General features: G+C 44.6%; 1 protein-coding gene and 1 long non-coding RNA gene across 8 annotated transcripts in view; one reads left to right on the top strand and one right to left on the bottom strand.

Moving 5' to 3' along the window:
* GCNT4 (glucosaminyl (N-acetyl) transferase 4) overlaps nt 1-14,912 on the bottom strand; it is a 25,416-nt gene extending 10,504 nt beyond the window's left edge. The window contains exons 1-2 of one of the 6 annotated variants that reach the window (XR_014556288.1): nt 14,661-14,912; nt 2,434-2,619 (exon numbers count right to left, since the gene is read on the bottom strand). Coding sequence is in view for 1 of the 6 variants with exons in the window: in XM_083703274.1 (XP_083559400.1) it covers nt 13,618-13,655 (38 nt within the window). In the remaining 5 variants the exon portion in view is untranslated. Of the gene's footprint in view, nt 1-2,433; nt 2,620-13,356; nt 13,483-13,617 lie in introns of those variants that run through there. The other 5 variants (XR_014556289.1, XM_083703276.1, XM_083703275.1 and 2 more) reach the window with 5 other exon arrangements.
* LOC310827377 lies at nt 13,546-18,124 on the top strand. Of its 2 annotated transcripts, none has more exons than XR_014556314.1 (2): nt 13,546-13,678; nt 14,912-18,124. It is a non-coding gene; the product is annotated as an uncharacterized lncRNA (long non-coding RNA). The 2 variants fall into 2 exon arrangements; XR_014556315.1 differs by lacking the exon at nt 13,546-13,678 and adding an exon at nt 13,786-13,862.

Below are 18,124 nucleotides of genomic sequence, written 5' to 3' on the forward strand. Positions count from 1 at the left end.
TCACGCACATGCGCAGAAGCAGTGAATTGCAACCCACATGTGCACAGACGCGCCACTGCGGGTTGTGTTCTTTTCATGTTGTGAACGGACCTTTGGAACGGATCCCGTTCGCAACCAGAGGTACCACTGTATTCTCATTTACCTGTGAGTAAACCCCACCATAAGGGACGCGGGTGGTGCTGTGGGTAAAACCTCAGCGCCTACGACTTGCCGATCGCATGGTCGGCGGTTCGAATCCCTGCAGCGGGGTGCGCTCTCGTTGCTCGGTCCCAGCGCCTGCCAACCTAGCAGTTCAAAAGCACCCTCGGGTGCAAGTAGATAAATAGGGACCGCTTACTAGCAGGAAGGTAAATGGCGTTTCCGTGTGCTGCGCTGGTGCAGGCTCGCCAGAGCAGCTTCGTCACGCTGGCCATGTGACCCGGAAGTGTCTGCGGACAGCGCTGGCTCCCGGCCTCTAGAGTGAGATGAGCGCACAACCCCAGAGTCTGTCAAGACTGGCCCGTACGGGCAGGGGTACCTTTACCTTTACCTAAACCCCACCATGCACAGTAGACCATATTCTAAGTAGAGTTTGAAACACACTGCATGATGTAAACAGGCATTTACACCTTAGATACTTTTCTGGGCAAGAGGTGCTAAGTGACATTAAAGTATTTTAATCAAATTATCACCTCAGCTGAGTCACAAATCTTTAAATAGCCCAACTGGTACCAGGCAAGATTTCTTGTAGTTGCACACCCCCACAAATGAAGCACAAAACATTTTGTGCAAATGTGCAGGTTATCCGTGTGTGTGTGTGTGTGTGTGAGAGAGAGAGAGAGAGAGAGAGAGAGAAGACTTCATGCATCTCTTGTTTATTTAAACGAGCAAGAATTAACTTTTCCTTATTTCAGGAAAAGGAGAGCATGGAATAACTACAATAATTAAAGCAAATCTACTGCAAATTTCATGTTGCTTGTGTCTATAGCAGTTTTATGGATTTCCGTCATGTTGCAAAAAAAAAAATGTTTCATGTCTTTTCTCCCTGCCACATTTAGAATGCAATTTCTACGGGAGAAGAGAAGAAGTGCTAAAGTATTATCAAATCCTTGCTAAAAACCTATAAATTTGTCTTGTTTATTCCAGGTCTACGGAGATACCTAATTACCTGGAGATGCTTCTGCATATATACAGTACATACACAAGGCCTTGTTTCAAGTTAGGACTGGGCTTATCTCACTTTTTACATTCTGTTGCCTACAAATCACTTTTAGCCCTTATAAGGTCTCAACACTGACACTCAGGGGTTGACAATACTAACAGGAAAGCCTCGCAACTCTAGAGCTAAGCATGTCATCTTCCCATTTCATTATTACCATTATCGTTCTTTTGCTTCCTTGGCCTACCCAATTTTATTCATTTCAAGGGCATGACTAATATGCTTATGCTGTAGTCATACAAGTTTACCAAGGATTGAGGGCTGAGGAAGCCTATAGTTTGGCCTTTCCCTGTTGGGATTTATACAAAACAAAGGAAATTGAGTCATACACTCTTTCCTCCCTGCATGAACGGCTCACTACACAGACTGTAAGCATTCTGGAGTTCCCAATGCAGCACTGGACACAGGAAACTCCCATGTAAAGGCAATATACCAGCACTATAAGGGGTTCTGCTTATAGAGCTAACTTTCAGTTAACAAGAAGCCTCCACATAGCTACTTTCCTCTTCCAATTGCGTGTTTACTCACAATGGGCCAACAAAATTCAAACCTGTTAGCTCGCCTTCCTGTTGTTTCCAAACATCTCTGAGTCACCCCCAAACAGGTTTATTCCAGCTGTCTTGAGTCTGGACATGCTGGTTTCATTTCAAGAAAAGCAACATGAAGCAGACAGAAGCAGTGCTAGAAACTCAGCTAGGTGCCAAATGGCTCCTTAAACCAGGGTTAACCTCACCAAAAAATAATGTTTAGTTGCCGTTTTGGGGCCAGGCGGCTTGCAAGTCATATTTTTCAATACAGCTTTTTGGTTCCTGAAATACATTCTGATTGTGCAGATAAAATATAACAAGAGAGAATTCTATAGGATGTGTTGCTAGTGTGGGAAAAGAGTCAAGATCCAAGGATCCCCAGGCATGCACCTCCAGATGGTGGAAACATCAGGTGCTATCCTGGCACCCGGGCACTTTTTGTTTGAATCCATGTGACGGGGTGAGCTTCTGTTGCTCTCTAGCAGTTCAAAAGCATACCAGTTCAAGTAGATAAATAGGTGCAGCTGTGGCAGGAAGGTAAACAGTGTTTTGTGCGTGCTGGGCACTCATCACAGTGACCCGTTGCACCAGAAGTGGTATAGTCATTCTGGCCACATGACCTGGAAAGCTGTCTGATGTTTGAATACCCCAACTTCAATTTCAAAGAAGATTCTAGAGAGTTTAGACCCACCGCATTTGTATACCTACCTTTTGTATCTCTCTGTATCCTGTTCCCTTTGTGCTGGGTAGGAGGATACTTTGCAGTCACCATGTAAACTGAGGGGTTACATCCAAATAGTTCTTTCCCATATTTATATCAGCTCTGCTCTAGACCAATCTCTCTTTTCAAGTATGCAGCCATTCTATGCAAGTATGAAGGAAAAACACTTCTTTCTGTCAAGGTCAAAGAAAAAGGGGGTTAAGATGTCTTAAAATAGTTTCCTGCACTGACATAACAATCTGAATTTTGAATGCCACTGTGAACTCTACTTTGGGAAATAGCTTTTAGACTTCAAATACATAAATACATCATGTGGACAATGGCTCTGGCCTACATTTTACTGTATGGTGCAACAAAGACATTTCTGTGTTTTTACATGAAGTAGCACACAGATTGTGATGAGGCAAGGTGTGCTTCAACTTTCAAAAAGCTTTCAACAAGGAACTTCATCAAAGACTCCTGAGTAAGCTTAGCCGTCATGGAATAATAGAAGTCCTTCTGTGAATCGGTTATTGGTTAAGTAGCAGGAAACAGAGAATGGGAACAAATGGACAGTTCTCCAAATGGAGAGATAGAGAGTGTGGAGACCTTCAAGGATTGGCATTGCAACTTTAACTTGTTCATAAATGATCTAGAGTTAGGAGTGAGGTCACCATATTTGCTGACGATACTAAATTGTTCAGGGTCATTAAAACAAAAGGAGATGGTAAAAAGAGCTTCAAAAGGACCTCTCCAAATTGAGTGAATGGGCAGTACAATGGCAAATGGAATTCAATGTAAACAGGTGTAAAGTGATGCATGTTGGGGCAAAAAACCTTAAGGTCACATGTTCATGGGGTCTGAACTGGCGATGACTGACCAGGAACGAGACCTTGAGGTCAGACTGGATAGCCGATGAAGATGTTGACTCAGTGTGTGGTAGCTGTGAAAAAGGCGAAGTCCATGCTAGGGATCATTAGGAAAGGAATTTGAAAATAAAACTGCCAATATCATAATGGCATTATGCAAATCTATGGTGTGGCCACATTTGGAGTTCTGTGTACAGTTCTGGTTAAAGGTAAAGGTACCCCTGACCATTAGGTCCAGTCGTGGCCGACTCTGGGGTTGCGGCGCTCATCTCTCTTTATTGGACGAGGGAGCCGGCGTACAGCTTCTGGGTCATGTGGCCAGCATGCCTAAGCCACTTCTGGCGAACCAGAGCAGTGCACAGAAATGCTGTTTACCTTCCCGCCAGAGTGGTACCTATTCATCTACTTGCACTCTGACATGCTTTCGAACTGCTAGGTTGGCAGGAGCAAGGACCGAGCAACGGGAGCTCACCCCGTCGCGGGTATTCGAACCGCCAACCTTCTGATCGGCAAGTCCTGGGCTCTGTGGTTTAACCCACAGCGTCACCCGTGTCGCTAAAAAGCAGTACTGTGGAATTCGAAAGAGTTTGGAAAAGGGCAAACAAAATAATAAGATGGAGCAACTCTCCTATGAGGAAAGGCTGCAGTGTTGGGGCTTCTCAGTTTGAGAATAGGTGAGGGGAAAGTGACATAACAGAAGTTTAGAAAATTATGAAGAAAGTGGGTAAAGTTTTTCTCCCTTTCATAACGCTAGAAATCGTGGACATCCACGCTGGAAGATCCAGGATATATATAAAAAAAGGACCTCTTCATGCACTGCAGCTAAACTATGGAACTCGCTCCAACAGTAGGTCAGCGATAACCAGCAACTTGGATGATTTAAAAAGGGATTGCGTAAAATTCATGGAAGTCAAAGCTATCTCTGAATACCAGTTGCTGGGAACTGCATGTGGGCAGAGTGCTGCTACACTCATGTCCATCTTGCAGGCTTTCCATGGGCATATGGTCAGCCACTGTGGGAACACTATGGATTGTAAAATCTCCAACTAATTATCAGCCAAGAAGGCTGCAACCCTAAACACACTTAACAGGGATTAAATCCAACTGAACTCAGTGGGAGTTGCTCCTTCTGAGTAAACATGCTTGGGGTGCTGCTGCGATGCTTTAGGGCTTAGGCAATACCTCAGTGTTCTCTGTTTTCATTAGCTTTGTATAACAGTATAGAACACACTTCTGAAGTTTCCAGCAGCTGTAACTTTTCATTCAATCCAGTTTTCTACTTTCTGAATTGCGCACATCTACTCATAAATCTCACTGAATGTAATGAAGCTTACTCTTAGGAAAGTGTGTACACACTGCAGCCTTGAAAAATACTGCTTCCTCATCATTTGGTCAATACCACATAACATTTATGCCTTTTAGAAACAAGCATCTATTTTTTTGGGTACTTCTCTGCGACTCGCACTGGAATTTCAACCTGGCAGCCTATCATTAGTATCTTTGTTTTGGTGTTTCAAGGAGCATGATGGATTATGTTGCATAAGACAGCTTTTAGAATTTTTTTCTTCACCCTTCCCTAGACAAATAAAAAAAGTATACGGCTTGTCTTAGACTAAAGTTTCCTTCTGTCACAGTTACCTGCACAAGCTGACACCATGCTAACATTAAATCTTAACTTTTTAATTTAACATTGCATTATTATTATTATTATTATTATTATTATTAAAATGTTTATTATTTGTTTAGTGCTGAAAACACACAAAAAATAAAAAAGAAGAAGAGAAACAGAAATCATAAGTTATGGGGTATAAGAAAAGCAGGAAGAAACCATGCTGTGTGTCTATTTTATTTCAACAAACTTTATATGCCACTTGATTGTAATATAAAGCAGTTTACAAGAAATATTTAAAAATATCAGCAAAAAATATTTTAAAACATTTTTAAAATATCATCCTGGTTGCAAAAAAAAAAATTTCCTTTAAATTAAGAACTATAATTTACATCATTGCCTGCATTTGCTGTCTAGTTTTCAGCCTCCTTGAGACAAAATATGAATCTATTTTCTTGTTTCCACTGCTCAAATCTAATTAAACCTTCATGATCATAAATCAATTTGCAATATTCAATTAACTATAGGAAAGGATTACTGCCATGGCTACAACAGTCTCTTGGTTCATTTCCATTATTAATGATTAAGTTGTCCCTTAATTCCTTCAAATGGTCAACTGGGCAATTTCATTCAGATAATCAACTAATTAACAGTTAAGAATTTTCTTCTGCAACATATCCCTTAATTCCTTCAGACAGCCAATCATATATAGGAACAGTGAACTCTATTCTCCAAATGCCTTTTTTTTTTTTACGTTGCCAAAATAGCATCATCCGCACACTTAAGGGAGGTTATTGAGAAACCCTAACATTTGCAAATGTATTTTTAAAAATTGGGGAAGTGGCTCAAAATCAGCCTGTTGAGGACTACGAATACTTAATGGCCACAGAATGCTGGCAGATTCTTTGTGATGTGGAAAACCAGAGGGGGGTGGTAATGGAATGAAGTATCCTGAAAGGCAGTGTGGCTCTCTGGCTGCAACCCAAAGCAAGAGGATTCATTGAATCATAGAACTGGGGAGTTGGAAGGGATCCCAAGGGTCATCTAGTCCACCCCCCTACAATGCGGGAATCACAGCTAAAGAATCCCTGACAAACGGCCATCCAACATCTGTTTAAAAACTTCTCTAATGAAGGAGGCAGTCCGTTCCCACTGTCCAACAGTTCTTACCATCATAAAGTTCTTCCCAGTGTTTAGTTGGAACCTCCTTTCATTTGAATACCTGAGTTTGGGACCTACCCCCTAGATCATCAGAAAACAAGCTTGCTTGCTTCCCATGGGACAGCCCTTCAGATATTTGAAGATGCCACCCTGCAACATTTTATTGAAAGTCCTACGTGTTCACTCGGTTTACAAACAGAAGGAAAGAAGGTTTTTAATATTTAGAATTGTCCCCCAAATTATAAATTAAACAAACTGACAAAGGAACTGACAAATGGGCACAGAGACTGATCACAGGGCATACGGAAGACTGCATTTTTCTCTCACCCTCACCCAAATGCACACTTGAATCTTGGCAGAGCGATTAAAAGGAACAGGAAGCCTGTGGGCATATTCATATCCTTATCTAGCTCTCCATCCATGCTTAAAGCACTCTTGTACCACTTCATAGGCTTCCCCCCAAAGAATCCTGACAACTGCAGTTGGTTAAGGATGCTGGGAACTGTAGCTCTGTGAGAGGCCTCCTAATAACTCTTAGCAGCCTTAAGAAACTGCAGTTCCCATAATTCTTTGGGGGAAGCAAAGGATTGTTGAAAGTGGTGTTAACAGTGCTTTAAATGCATGGTGTGGTCAGTCAATGGAAACAAGCAGGCAAACACGCTGACGGTTCTGTTCCACCCTATGGATACTCTTTCACATGCAGGAGCTGCGCCCATAAGGTTTGCGCCAGCATTACCATAACACACTGTGTGTGTACGTGGGGTGTGTGTGTGTATATAACGCAGTCACACATGTACAGAGCAAATTGCTCATAAAACCCTCTCCTTAAGAGAGACAGACACGCCTGCAAATTTAACTCATATTTGCCAAAAAAGGAGGGAGTCGTTTCTGTGGGAGTATCAGCAAGTGAAGGACAGTTTATTTACAATCTAAAGGTTCTCACAGTTGTAACCAATGTTAGTCCTACTCAGAGAAGACCTATTGAAATTAATGGAAATGACTAATTTAAGAGTCCATTAATCTCAATAGGTCTACTAGGAGTGGGAATTAGTTGGCTACATAATAAATAAAATTATTATTACTATTATTATTTTATACACCACCCATCTGGCTGGTCAGCTCCCAACAGAATATTAAAAACACAATAAAACATAAAACATTAAAAACCTCCCTAAACAAGGCTACCTTCAGGTCAGATAGTTGTTTATTTCCTTGACATCTGATGGGGTTCCACAGGGTGGGTGCCAGTACCAAGAAGGCCCTCTGCCTGTTCTACAGCCCTTAATAAAGGTAAAGGTAAAGGGACCCCTGACCATTAGGTCCAGTTGTGGCCGACTCTGGGGTTGCGGCGCTCATCTCGCTTTATTGGCCGAGGGAGCCGGTGTACATCTTCCGGGTCATGTGGCCAGCATGAATAAGCCACTTCTGGCAAACACCGTTTACCTTCCTGCCAGAGTGGTACCTATTTATCTACTTGCACTTTGAGGTGCTTTCGAACTGCCCTTAATACCATACATTTAAAACACATAGCTTCCCAAAGAACCTTAGCAACCATAGTTGACTTCCCACAGAGCTACAGTTCCACACACCTTTAGCAAACTGCAGGATTCTTTGGGGGAAGTCACTGTGCTCTAAATGTCTGGAGTGGATGTAGATCTGTACTCTCTTGTACCTGCAAAAACCCTACCACTGGCTGATTTCCCCCCATCAGTCAGGTTTGTCTCTAGTTTTGGAATCCCAGCTTGAGAACAGGAGATTAAAAATTGCTTGGCAAGCATTCGCAACATACAATCAGCAGATGGGGAAAGGATTAAGCACCCACCTCTTGCTTGCTCCACTTTTGGAATCCTGTTTCCCTTGCAATGTGTGGTTCCATCCTCACTCTCAAAAGCCCTCCTGTTCAATGTGAGGCATAATACCAGGGGCGAAACCAGGCTTTATTTCACCCGGGTCGAAGACCCAGTTTGGCACACACACCAAACACATTTGCGTAAAGGTAAAGGGACCCCTGACCATTTGGTCCAGTCGTGGCCGACTCTGGGGTTGTGGCGCTCATCTCGCTTTATTGGCCAAGGGAGCCAGTGTACAGCTTCCGGGTCATGTGGCCAGCATGACTAAGCCGATTCTGGCGAACCAGAGCAGTGCACGGAAACGCCGTTTACCTTCCCACCGGAGCGATATCTATTTATCTACTTGCACTTTGACGTGCTTTCAAACTGCTAGGTTGGCAGGAGCAGGGACCGAGCAACGGGAGCTCACCCCGTCGCAGGGATTCGAACCGCCAACCTTCTGATCGGCAAGTCCTAGGCTCTGTGGTTTAACCCACAGCGCCACCCAAACACACAAAAGTTGGGAGCCTCAATGGCACCCCTTTGGAGGCTTCACCCAGGGCAAAAAACACGGACAACCCTCCCACCCCTGTAGCTACAGCTCTGCGTAATACTATGTTACTCCCCCTCCTCCTGTCACACACCACTATTTCAGAGAAATCTTCTGGTTCTCAAAAAGTGGTAACTACATTAATGCCATCCAGCAGTGCTATTCTATGCATGTCTACCCAGAAGTATGTTCCACTGAGGTCACAGGGACTTACTCCTAGGGAAGTATGTACAGTGGTACCTCAGTTTAAGAACAGTCCGGTTTAAGAACGATTCAGTTTACAAACCCTGCAAAACCGGAAATAGTGTCCCAGTTTGAGAACTTTACCTGGGCCTAAGAACAGAATCTGAACAGTGGAAGGGCACCAGCGGTGGGAGGGCTCATTAGGGAAAGCGCGCCTCGTTTAAGAACAGTTTTGGTTTAAGAACGAACTTCCGGAATGGATTAAGTTCGTAAACCGAGGTACCACTGTACAGGACTGTAACTCTAGATTGCTAAGCATACAGATTTCAAATACAGTGGTACCTCGGGTTACATATGCTTCAGGTTACATACGCTTCAGGTTACAGACTCTGCTAACCCAGAAATAGTGCTTCAGGTTAAGAACTTTGCTTCAGGATGAGAACAGAAATTGTGCTCCAACGGCGTGGCAGCAGCAGGAGGTCCCATTAGCTAAAGTGGTGCTTCAGGTTAAGAACAGTTTCAGGTTAAGTACGGACCTCCGGAACGAATTAAGTACTTAACCCGAGGTACCACTGTAGTGCAAAGCCAAAGAATACAGTTAAGATCTGCAAATGACGAATATGACTTTCCTGCAAATTTAGGTTCTTTGCTTACAAAGTATGTGTGCAACTTTATTCAGCTCAATCCTTCCTTTGGAAAAAAAAGATTTGGCAAGGGAAACTGAGTGTGTCAGTGCTGCAGGTCAGAACACAGGGATGTTAGCAGACAACAGCAAAAATGTAATTAGCACCTAGTTATGGGCTATAATAGCCGTTCTTTTTTAAGATGAGGTTTACAGTAATTAAGATTTACTTAAAGTTCAAATTAGCACACAAGAAGTATCCAGCTACATCTTACCACTTACCACAAATGAACTGAAATCTTTTTCTACTTTTGTTCATAAATAGGAATTGAGCAGCAGAAGAAAAACAACCTAATCTGCTCTTGTGTTTGATGTGCAAAATCATCAGGCAAAGCTTTTTAACAACATGGAGAAACTTTATCACCTGCTAATGTGTGCACATTAAGCTGCTATTAAAAGCACAGCTATAGGGGCATTAAGAAGCAATCCACAGCTCAGTGGTAGGACATGCTTTGAATGCAGAAGGATCCATGTTAAATCCCTGGCAATTCCTGTTAAAAAGATGTCAGGCTTCTGAGCTGAGATAGACCCTGGAGATTCAGTTACAAACAGATATTGCTGGACTAGCGACAGTCCAGTGGAGCAGCTTCATGTACACAGTGGAGTCACTTGAAAATGAAAGAATGGGAGCAAAGCAAAGGTTTATAATTCAGTTACTCAGCTGAAGTCACTGAAATACTAGTGATATACAGTAAACGATTGTTGTTTTTTTTAATTCCATGGTTCATCTTCTAGTGACAAAGCTGGTAGTGTATATGAATTTGTATCTGTGTGAAAATTATTCTAACAAAGATTGCATGCATCCTTACCAAGTGACAAGTTACAATTAAAATTCTGAAGTTTCAAAAGCCAGGAAGTGATTAATTGAATCAATTATGGTTAACAGCAGTAATTAATTAGACTTAGGTGACAGTCCTCGATGTTCAGTTCATGGTGCGTTAAAAAACACAACACCACCCGTGCCCTTTTATTATAGGGACCATTCATCAGAAAAGTTAACTTTAAGTTCCAGATAGGAAAAATATTTCAATGCCAAATCATTAATGTTGCAAAGTACTCTTGATATCCAAAAGCACATTGCAGTTGCTGACTTGTCTATGCTTTCAACATAGCAAAATTGTAGGTGGGAATCTGAAGCTGTCAAGGTAAAGACTACCTAATGAGTCCATGGTTCCCAAGTCTAAAATTCAATCCATTTAACCACACCAAGTTAAAAATGCCACTTGGGTAATAACTTGCAACCACTGGAGAAGGGCATAAACTCGTGTCGTTTTACAGGAAATTGCAAAGCCTAGTCTGTGTGATCCATTGTTGGTGGTGCAGTAGTGGAAAGTGTGAAGCAGGGCAGGGCACCCATTTTTTTGTTGCCAATCCACCCACTCTGCCTACCTACTGCTTTCCTCTGCACAATACTGCATATACTGTTCCAAAGGGTTCCCCAACCCTTGTGGGCAGCTTTTGGGAGAAAAGAGGGGACTGCACTGGGTAGTGTGAGAGGGGGAGTGCTGTCCATTACAGCAAAGTCTCACTGTGCACAAACTTAAATAACGAACTCTTGCAATGTAGAGACAATGTAATGTTTGTTACATGTTTGTTGTTGCAATGTAAGTTTGTTCTTGGTATAAGCTTTCGTGTGCATACCAAGAACAAACATAGTTGGTCCCTAAGACATTTGCTACTGGACATTTTTAATTTATTTATATATATATTTCGACTGCGTCAGACCAACACAGTTACCTACCTGAATCTAACTCTTGCAATGGTAATCTTCTAAGTTAGTGCTTTTAGGCAAGGGACAATATTTACTGCAATTCTGTGTAGCACCCTACCTGACGGCATGCTGCTGTTTCTTTTGCTGTTGTATTTGAGCATTACAGAACCTCAATGTCAGAAGGACCTATCTAGAGTTATCTCTAACTGTGTTTACTCAGAAGTAAGCCCTGCTGTGCTCAGTGGGGGGTTTCTCCCACTTAAATATCCATAGGATTGCAGCTAAGTAACTAGCCCATACGCCTATCCTACACCAAGGCACACTTTTGTTCTTTCCAACATGTCTTATAAATATCACACTAAAAGCCTCCAAAACCGTAATCTCACCATTTATCTAAGCAGTTTTTTCTGGCTTTTTCCTAATTCATTCTCACAATTAGGAGGTTTCTAATTCAACTCCATTGTGCAACTTGTCTACAACATCTTCCACTCGTTCAGAAAAAGCTTTTAAAAAGATGACACAGCAGCTGCCTTTTCTCAACAGCTAGGCATACCTTTTTTCTTTTCTTTATTTAGTTCCCCTGAACGTTACTTTACTCACAATACACTACGCAGAAAGCCCAGGGGTCAAGCTCTTTCAACAAGAAACGTCATTACCCTGTGCCTTTGATTATCCTACGACAAGGAGGACTTTGCCTTCAGAACTCCAGAACTCCTCTACTAAAAACAACAACAAACTACTGCCGTGGGGCAGACAACTGCTACTTGGATCAAGAGGTCAAAAATCATGAAATTTATAAAACTGGAAAATGCAGATATGTACTTAGAAACGTGACCCATTCAGTGAATATAGGTTTTCTTCCTAGCCAGTGTGCACATGATTATAGGATTACAGACTTAGACACAATAGTCTTTTCATATGTAATTAATGCACCAATGGACGGGAAGGGGTAGAAATGACAGCAGGGTCCACTCGCTCCCCATTTGTGTTTTCACTGAACTCCAGAACAGGCTCCTTGTACATAAAGCAGCATGTGTGGAAGTCCTGTTCACACATTCAGTTAACAGGTGTAGACAGCGGCCAGAACCTGCCCTTCTACATGTGCTCTTTAAACATGTGGATCATAACATATGAAATGGGCCATCATCTTCTACGAGCCATAAACAAAAATCCTCACTATTTTTTCAGACTGTGAAGTTGAACTGATGAATTCGTCAACTTAAAAACTAAACAAAAAAGATGTCCCCAAATTAATCAGGCAACAAATTAAGTTTAAGTGAAATATATTTGAAACACAATCCCTTTTGTGACGTTTTTGTGACCTTTTTGAGTCACTTCCAAGTTTGATGCAATGCATGTATGTGCGGTCGCACACATATTGAACATGCATAAATGGGGGGGGGGCTTCCCCTGTATATATATGCTGGAAGGTTATTTAATTTGGTGACACCTCTATTTATGACATTTTAAATAACAGTAACAATATTTAGCCTCTTCAGAAGACTTCACGTACATTATCTCAGTAATCCATACATCAATCCTGCAATACGATCACCATAATTTGGGGAGGGGGCTGAGGCTGAGAAACAATCTAGTGAGCTCATGGGCTGAGATTATAGACTTGAACCAGGGAGATCCTGACCCCATCCCAGCACCTTATGGTGGTAGCACAAAACTTCTAGTTTGTGACCCGATCTAGTGCAGAATTTCACACAGGGTTTTTTTTTGGGGGGGGGGGGAGGCGGATAAACAAAAATCGGGAATTCATTGTTACTGGAGTGCTCTCGTCCACTGTGCTATGCAGTATTAGCCCTTTGGGTTTTGTTCTCTTTATGGAGCACCATTTGCAGGATTTGAGTGGTTACCTTTTCCATTGAGAAAACTGTTCACAGTCTCCAAAGACACACATTAACAATATTTAGCTATAAGCAGCTGTAAGCCAATTCTCTAGGTTTTCCCCCTAGGTGAAATTTTAGACTGTGAACTCCTTGGGGCAGAGACCTGTCTTCTTATTGTCTGTTACTGCATGCACAATAAATGCAAAGTTGCCATCTTAGTAGCACATGGTCTGCAATTTGTCAACGCAATCCTTACACAGGTGGGCAGAGGATTGGTGTGACCGCGTTCAGGTGCTGGACAGTTTGAAGCATTGCACACTTGAGTTCAGAACCCCCCACCCCCACCAAAGTGCCAAGTGGGTGACCCCTTAAAATTTAAGAGATTGACTCTTTATAAAGATTGAGGACTTGCACTTTTAGCAACCGCAGGAGAAACCAATAAAGAATCAGCAAGAACTGGAGTTCTTTTCTAAGCACAAATATACAGTAGGAGCTGCACCTGTTGATTGTCTGCCCATCACTTGGTCAATAAAAGCAAAGGCCTCTGGCCTTTGAAAGGCAGCATGTTTCCCTTCATCCCACAGAGGACGACTCTACTCCAAGCAACCTCTCGGGTCTGGCCCTCCCAGGACGCCAAAGTTTCAGTTTGATGCTAGCCGGATGCTTGCACAATGCAAGATGGGAGTGACGCGAAACTTGTGCAAGCTTCTGGAAGGGAAAGCAGCATCTCCTGCGGTCACGTGAAGCGCCCCAGCCTTACCTGTCTGCTCGCTCCTCTGCAAGAACTGAGCACCGCATGCCCAACTGAGAGGGGAAGGAATGTAAGCAACCATCCGAGCGAGATCTCAGGGAGGGGCGAGCCGGCCGGCCCTCGCTTTCTTTGCCAGAGCTCCGCCTCAGCTCCACGCGGGGTTGTTGTTAGCCAGCGGGGGAAGCGAACGGCAGGCACGCGCGATCAACTGCACAGGCACTTGGCAGAAATTACTCGGAAGTCGACCTCCTCCTGTACGTGCCTGCTTGTCCCGAGGACATGGGGCTTCCCGGGCGTCGTCCCTGCACAAGTTGGCGGCGCCGAGCTCAGCCGCGGGAGGAATGAAGGGGCTGAGAGGCTGCGCCTTCTCCTGAGCCCCAAAGCCAACCGCGGGGACCTCGCGCGCGCGCTTCCTCGCCCGCCCTTTGCCGCTTCCTTCTTGAGGCAAACAGTTCCAGTTCCTCCCTCTGCCCTTCCCTCAGTGCCGCCGCCGCCCCGCACTCCGAGCGGCTTCCTCAGAGCACTCGCCTCCCGCTGCCTCACAGCAAGGCAAGAAAGGCGGGCAAACGACGACGACATCTAAAAGTTTCTTTCCCTCCTGAGCAGCGAACGCGCCACTTACGAGAGCGCACCGGCCCTGTCTGTCCCGGCGGTGCCAGCGGCTGCTGTGAAGTCAGGCAGATGTTTGCCTCTGGCTTAGTGGCCGCGCGCCCAGAGCCGTCGCCGCCGCAGTTTTCCTTCTCCTCGCTGCCCTCCCCCACCCACCCGGGCGCGAGCGAGCGAGCGTGTCTGTGGGAGACGGAGTGCGCGGGAACTGTTGCTCCCGCGAAGGAGTGGACCCCATGACGTGGTTGGAGGAGGAGGGGGCGCCGCCGCGCCCGGGACCTCCTTCCTCCTGAGCGTGGAAGAGCGACGCTGCCGCCCGCTCAGCCCAAGAGAAACCAAAACAACCGCAGCGTGACCCCTTTTTTCGAGCCAGGAAGACTCCGCCGCCAACAACAACACCCAGCGGGCTCCTCACCGTTTCTTCTCCCCACCCAGAGGCTCCTTACCGAGCTCGGACGGAGCCCTTATGGCGTCCCGCGAGCGCACACGGGCGCGCTGGAGAACTTTGTCGCGAACCTTTGCCCTCCCCTGTTTCTGTAACGGGGGAAGTACGGGACGGGAAAGGCGGGAGGAGTCCTCTGGGCTTTCCCTGGCTGGCCCGGAGGCGGCAGGCCGTTCCAGTCCAACTCGAAATGTCGAAATAAAGGAAACGTGTCGCAAGGATGAGCACAAGCCAGCCTTCCTCTTCCTCCTGCAGTGTTATAATCACAGAAGTTTAGAGCTGGCCTGGAAGGGACCCCGAGGGTCATTTAGTCCAACCCACAGCCTGGGTGACATCGAACCCCCAAAGCTTCTGCTTCACCTCCAGGAACGTGTTTTCTGTTTGCTGTCTAGGCGACCTAGATAGGCAGAGACCGAGGTTGGGAAGGAATCTCCATATCGAGCTCGTTCCCATCCCAACCAGCCTTGTTGTTTATGTGTTTGGAAAGGGCGGGGAAGAGCGCCGCGCCTCCTCTGGTGGGCGCGGAACACCCATCCTGCGCTGCCATCCGGCGCTCTTTCGGGACTGCTCCGGACCCATTGGGAAAGCAGAGCGCTAAGGCTGCCGAGGTTTCGTTTAGGCGACTTTGGGAGACTCCAAGGGGCCGCGCGCGGCGGCTGTGGAGTAGGAAAGAGGGCGAGGAAATCCAACCCAGGCGCTGGCAGATCCCGAGGGCTGGCTGTGTCGCCGCAGCCACTTAATCCCCTTTCGCTCCTCCAACTTTTGCTCTGTGGTCGGGGGGAGCGCGCAGTAATTATTTGAGTGTTTTAATCAGCTTGCTTGTTTCCAATTCCACTAGTTGCAAATTTGGAAAGTTTCCAGTATTCCATTGCCCTCCGTGTGTGTGTATGCAAAGCTGGACTTTTTAATCTGTTCCTCCCAGAGGACGTCGTACTTCATAGGCAAATGTTATTCGTCACGAAAAGTGGAACTTGGGATTTGTCCACATACCCATACAAATGATAAGGAGGCGTGTTATCGCTCCCTTTTTCCTTCCTGGGAGACCTTCCGCCCCCAGAGCTGATACTTTGTAAGCGCTTGGTAGCAAGTACAATGTTCCTTTTTTATTATTTCGGAAAGCTTTTGATGGCATGCAGCCTCAATCACGCATATTGTCTAGACTGGCAGCAACCGATAATTTGTTTTGATTGGGCTTGTGCTGAGGTTTTTAATTGCTGAAGGGGAGTGATAAAATGTGGTTTACTATGTCTGATAGGGACATGTCCACATTATAATATTCATTTAAAAAAACAGTTTAATGGTCTTTTTATGCAGCTGGGAGAACAGTGAAACACGTGAAAAATAAAATAAATCCTTGAATGGTTACCCATCATCTCTGTTGGGCATTTAAGCCTCTCATGAGCAGAAGTGCTTTTTCCCTTACCCAAGATGTAGTGCATGTAACGGCATATGTCATGGGTAGGCAAACTAAGGCCCGGGGGCCAGATCCGGCCCAATCGCCTTCTAAATCCGGCCCGCGGATGGTCTGGGAATCAGCGTGCTTTTACATGAGTAGAATGTGTCCTTTTATTTCAAATGCATCTCTGGGTTATTTGTGGGGCCTGCCTGGTGTTTTTACATGAGTAGAATGTGTGTTTTTATTTAAAATGCATCTCTGGGTTGTTTGTGGGGCATAGGAATTCATTCATCATTATTATTTTTCAAAATATAGTTCAGCCCCCCCCCCAAGGTCTGAGGGACAGTGGACCAGCCCCCTGCTGAAAGTTTGCTGACCCCTGGAATGGCAGGATGTTGTCTGTCAACTCAGAAGTTGGCAGCATCAGCATCACTTTGGAACTCCATAGCTCAGTGGTAAAGCATCTGCTTTGTATGCTAAAGGCCCCAGGTCCAATCCCTGGCATTTCCAGGTAAGGCTGGGAGAATCATAATCATAATAATTTATTATTTATACCCTGCCCATCTGGCTGGGGTGAGCTGCTGCCAGTCAGTGTGGGCAATATTGAGCTAGTTTAATAAGTCTGACTCAGTATAAGGCAGCTTCCTGTTCCCATTGCACTCTATGGTGCTTACACCCACAGTTAAATGTGTATATGTCTTCACGGTTGCTGTGAGGCTAAAATTAGATAATCCTATAAATGCCACTTTGCTATGAGGCAGGATGCACATGCAGTGTAATGTCATTGAATCTCGCCCTTTCTGTATTTCCCCCCTTCAGTAAATGGGTAGAAGCTTGAGGGTGCATTGCATTGCATTGCATTGCATTGCATTGCATGCACAGAGACTGAGCATCAGAAAACTGAAGCTCATAAAAGAGAGCTTCTCACAGGCCTCAACATGAGATTTTTTGATGCAGAAATACTGGTATGTAAGATCAGGTCTTAAATTCAGGCTGCATTTGTATAACTGAAGTCAGACTCCCCACTTCCACCAATATCATGTCCAGGAGTAAATCAGGTCCTGGTGTCTCTAGCAAACAAGGGATTTAAGTAGTATGGCTGGATCTTCTCTTCACTTCATCTCTTCTCTGAGATCTAAACTGTGTTTACACTGTGCACTTTTGCATTTCCAGTGCTGGGTTTTGAATGAGTTCACATGACATTGTAAAAAATGCTTATGTATCCCGTACTTTTCAATAAAATAATTCTGTTTGATGAGTTGTTTCTCAAACTAGCTTCACCATGGCTGCTGTTCTTAAGCAGCTTCTAATTTGCCTCCAGCCAAGGTGTGAACGAACACCTTTGCATGAGGTAAAGACATCCCTGCCCATAAACACCCCCTAGTGTGTACACAAACAGAAATGAAATTGTCACCAATGAAGCCATGCTGATATGAACAGCTGGAGGCAGAGAGATGTGAAATGCACCAGAAAAGAAAGAAAAAACAATCTCACTGTGCTCCAAGACAGTAATGTGAGCACTACCCTTAGAGAGCTAGTTAAAGGATAGACAAGTACAGGACTGGATAGACCAGCGACAAGCATTATTTAGATCTTGGCATAATTTAAAAAGTCATCTGTAAGCAATCAGTTCAAATCTCTTGCAAAGGTGATCTGTCCCTGGCCTGGACAGCCTGACTGGACATGGAGAAAGGGGGATGTCAGAGAGAAAAAGTAGATGGCAGAAAAAGAGAGAAGAAGTGGCCCTGTTCACTTTTGGTTTTGGCCCTTCCTACCACTGGCTGTGGCCCCCAACAGATTTCCCCTGAAAAATGTGGCCCTCAACAGAAAAAGCTTGCCCACCCGATGGGCACTTTATACGTTCAGATATTTCATGAATAATTTTTAATAGTCAATGTAGTACAGTAGAATAGTATGCCCGAACAGGCACTTTGGTTTTAAGGAAGTATTAGATACTGGCCTAGTTTTATTTGTTTCCAGTGTATCAGTTACAGGTAACAGAGTACCAGGTGATCAAGAAAGAGAGAACAATGTGTTCTGAATGACCAGCGATAATAAACTGATTACAAAAA

The sequence above is a fragment of the Podarcis gaigeae genome, assembly GCF_964106915.1.
Source record: "Podarcis gaigeae genome assembly, chromosome: 11".
Lineage (NCBI taxonomy): Eukaryota > Metazoa > Chordata > Lepidosauria > Squamata > Lacertidae > Podarcis > Podarcis gaigeae.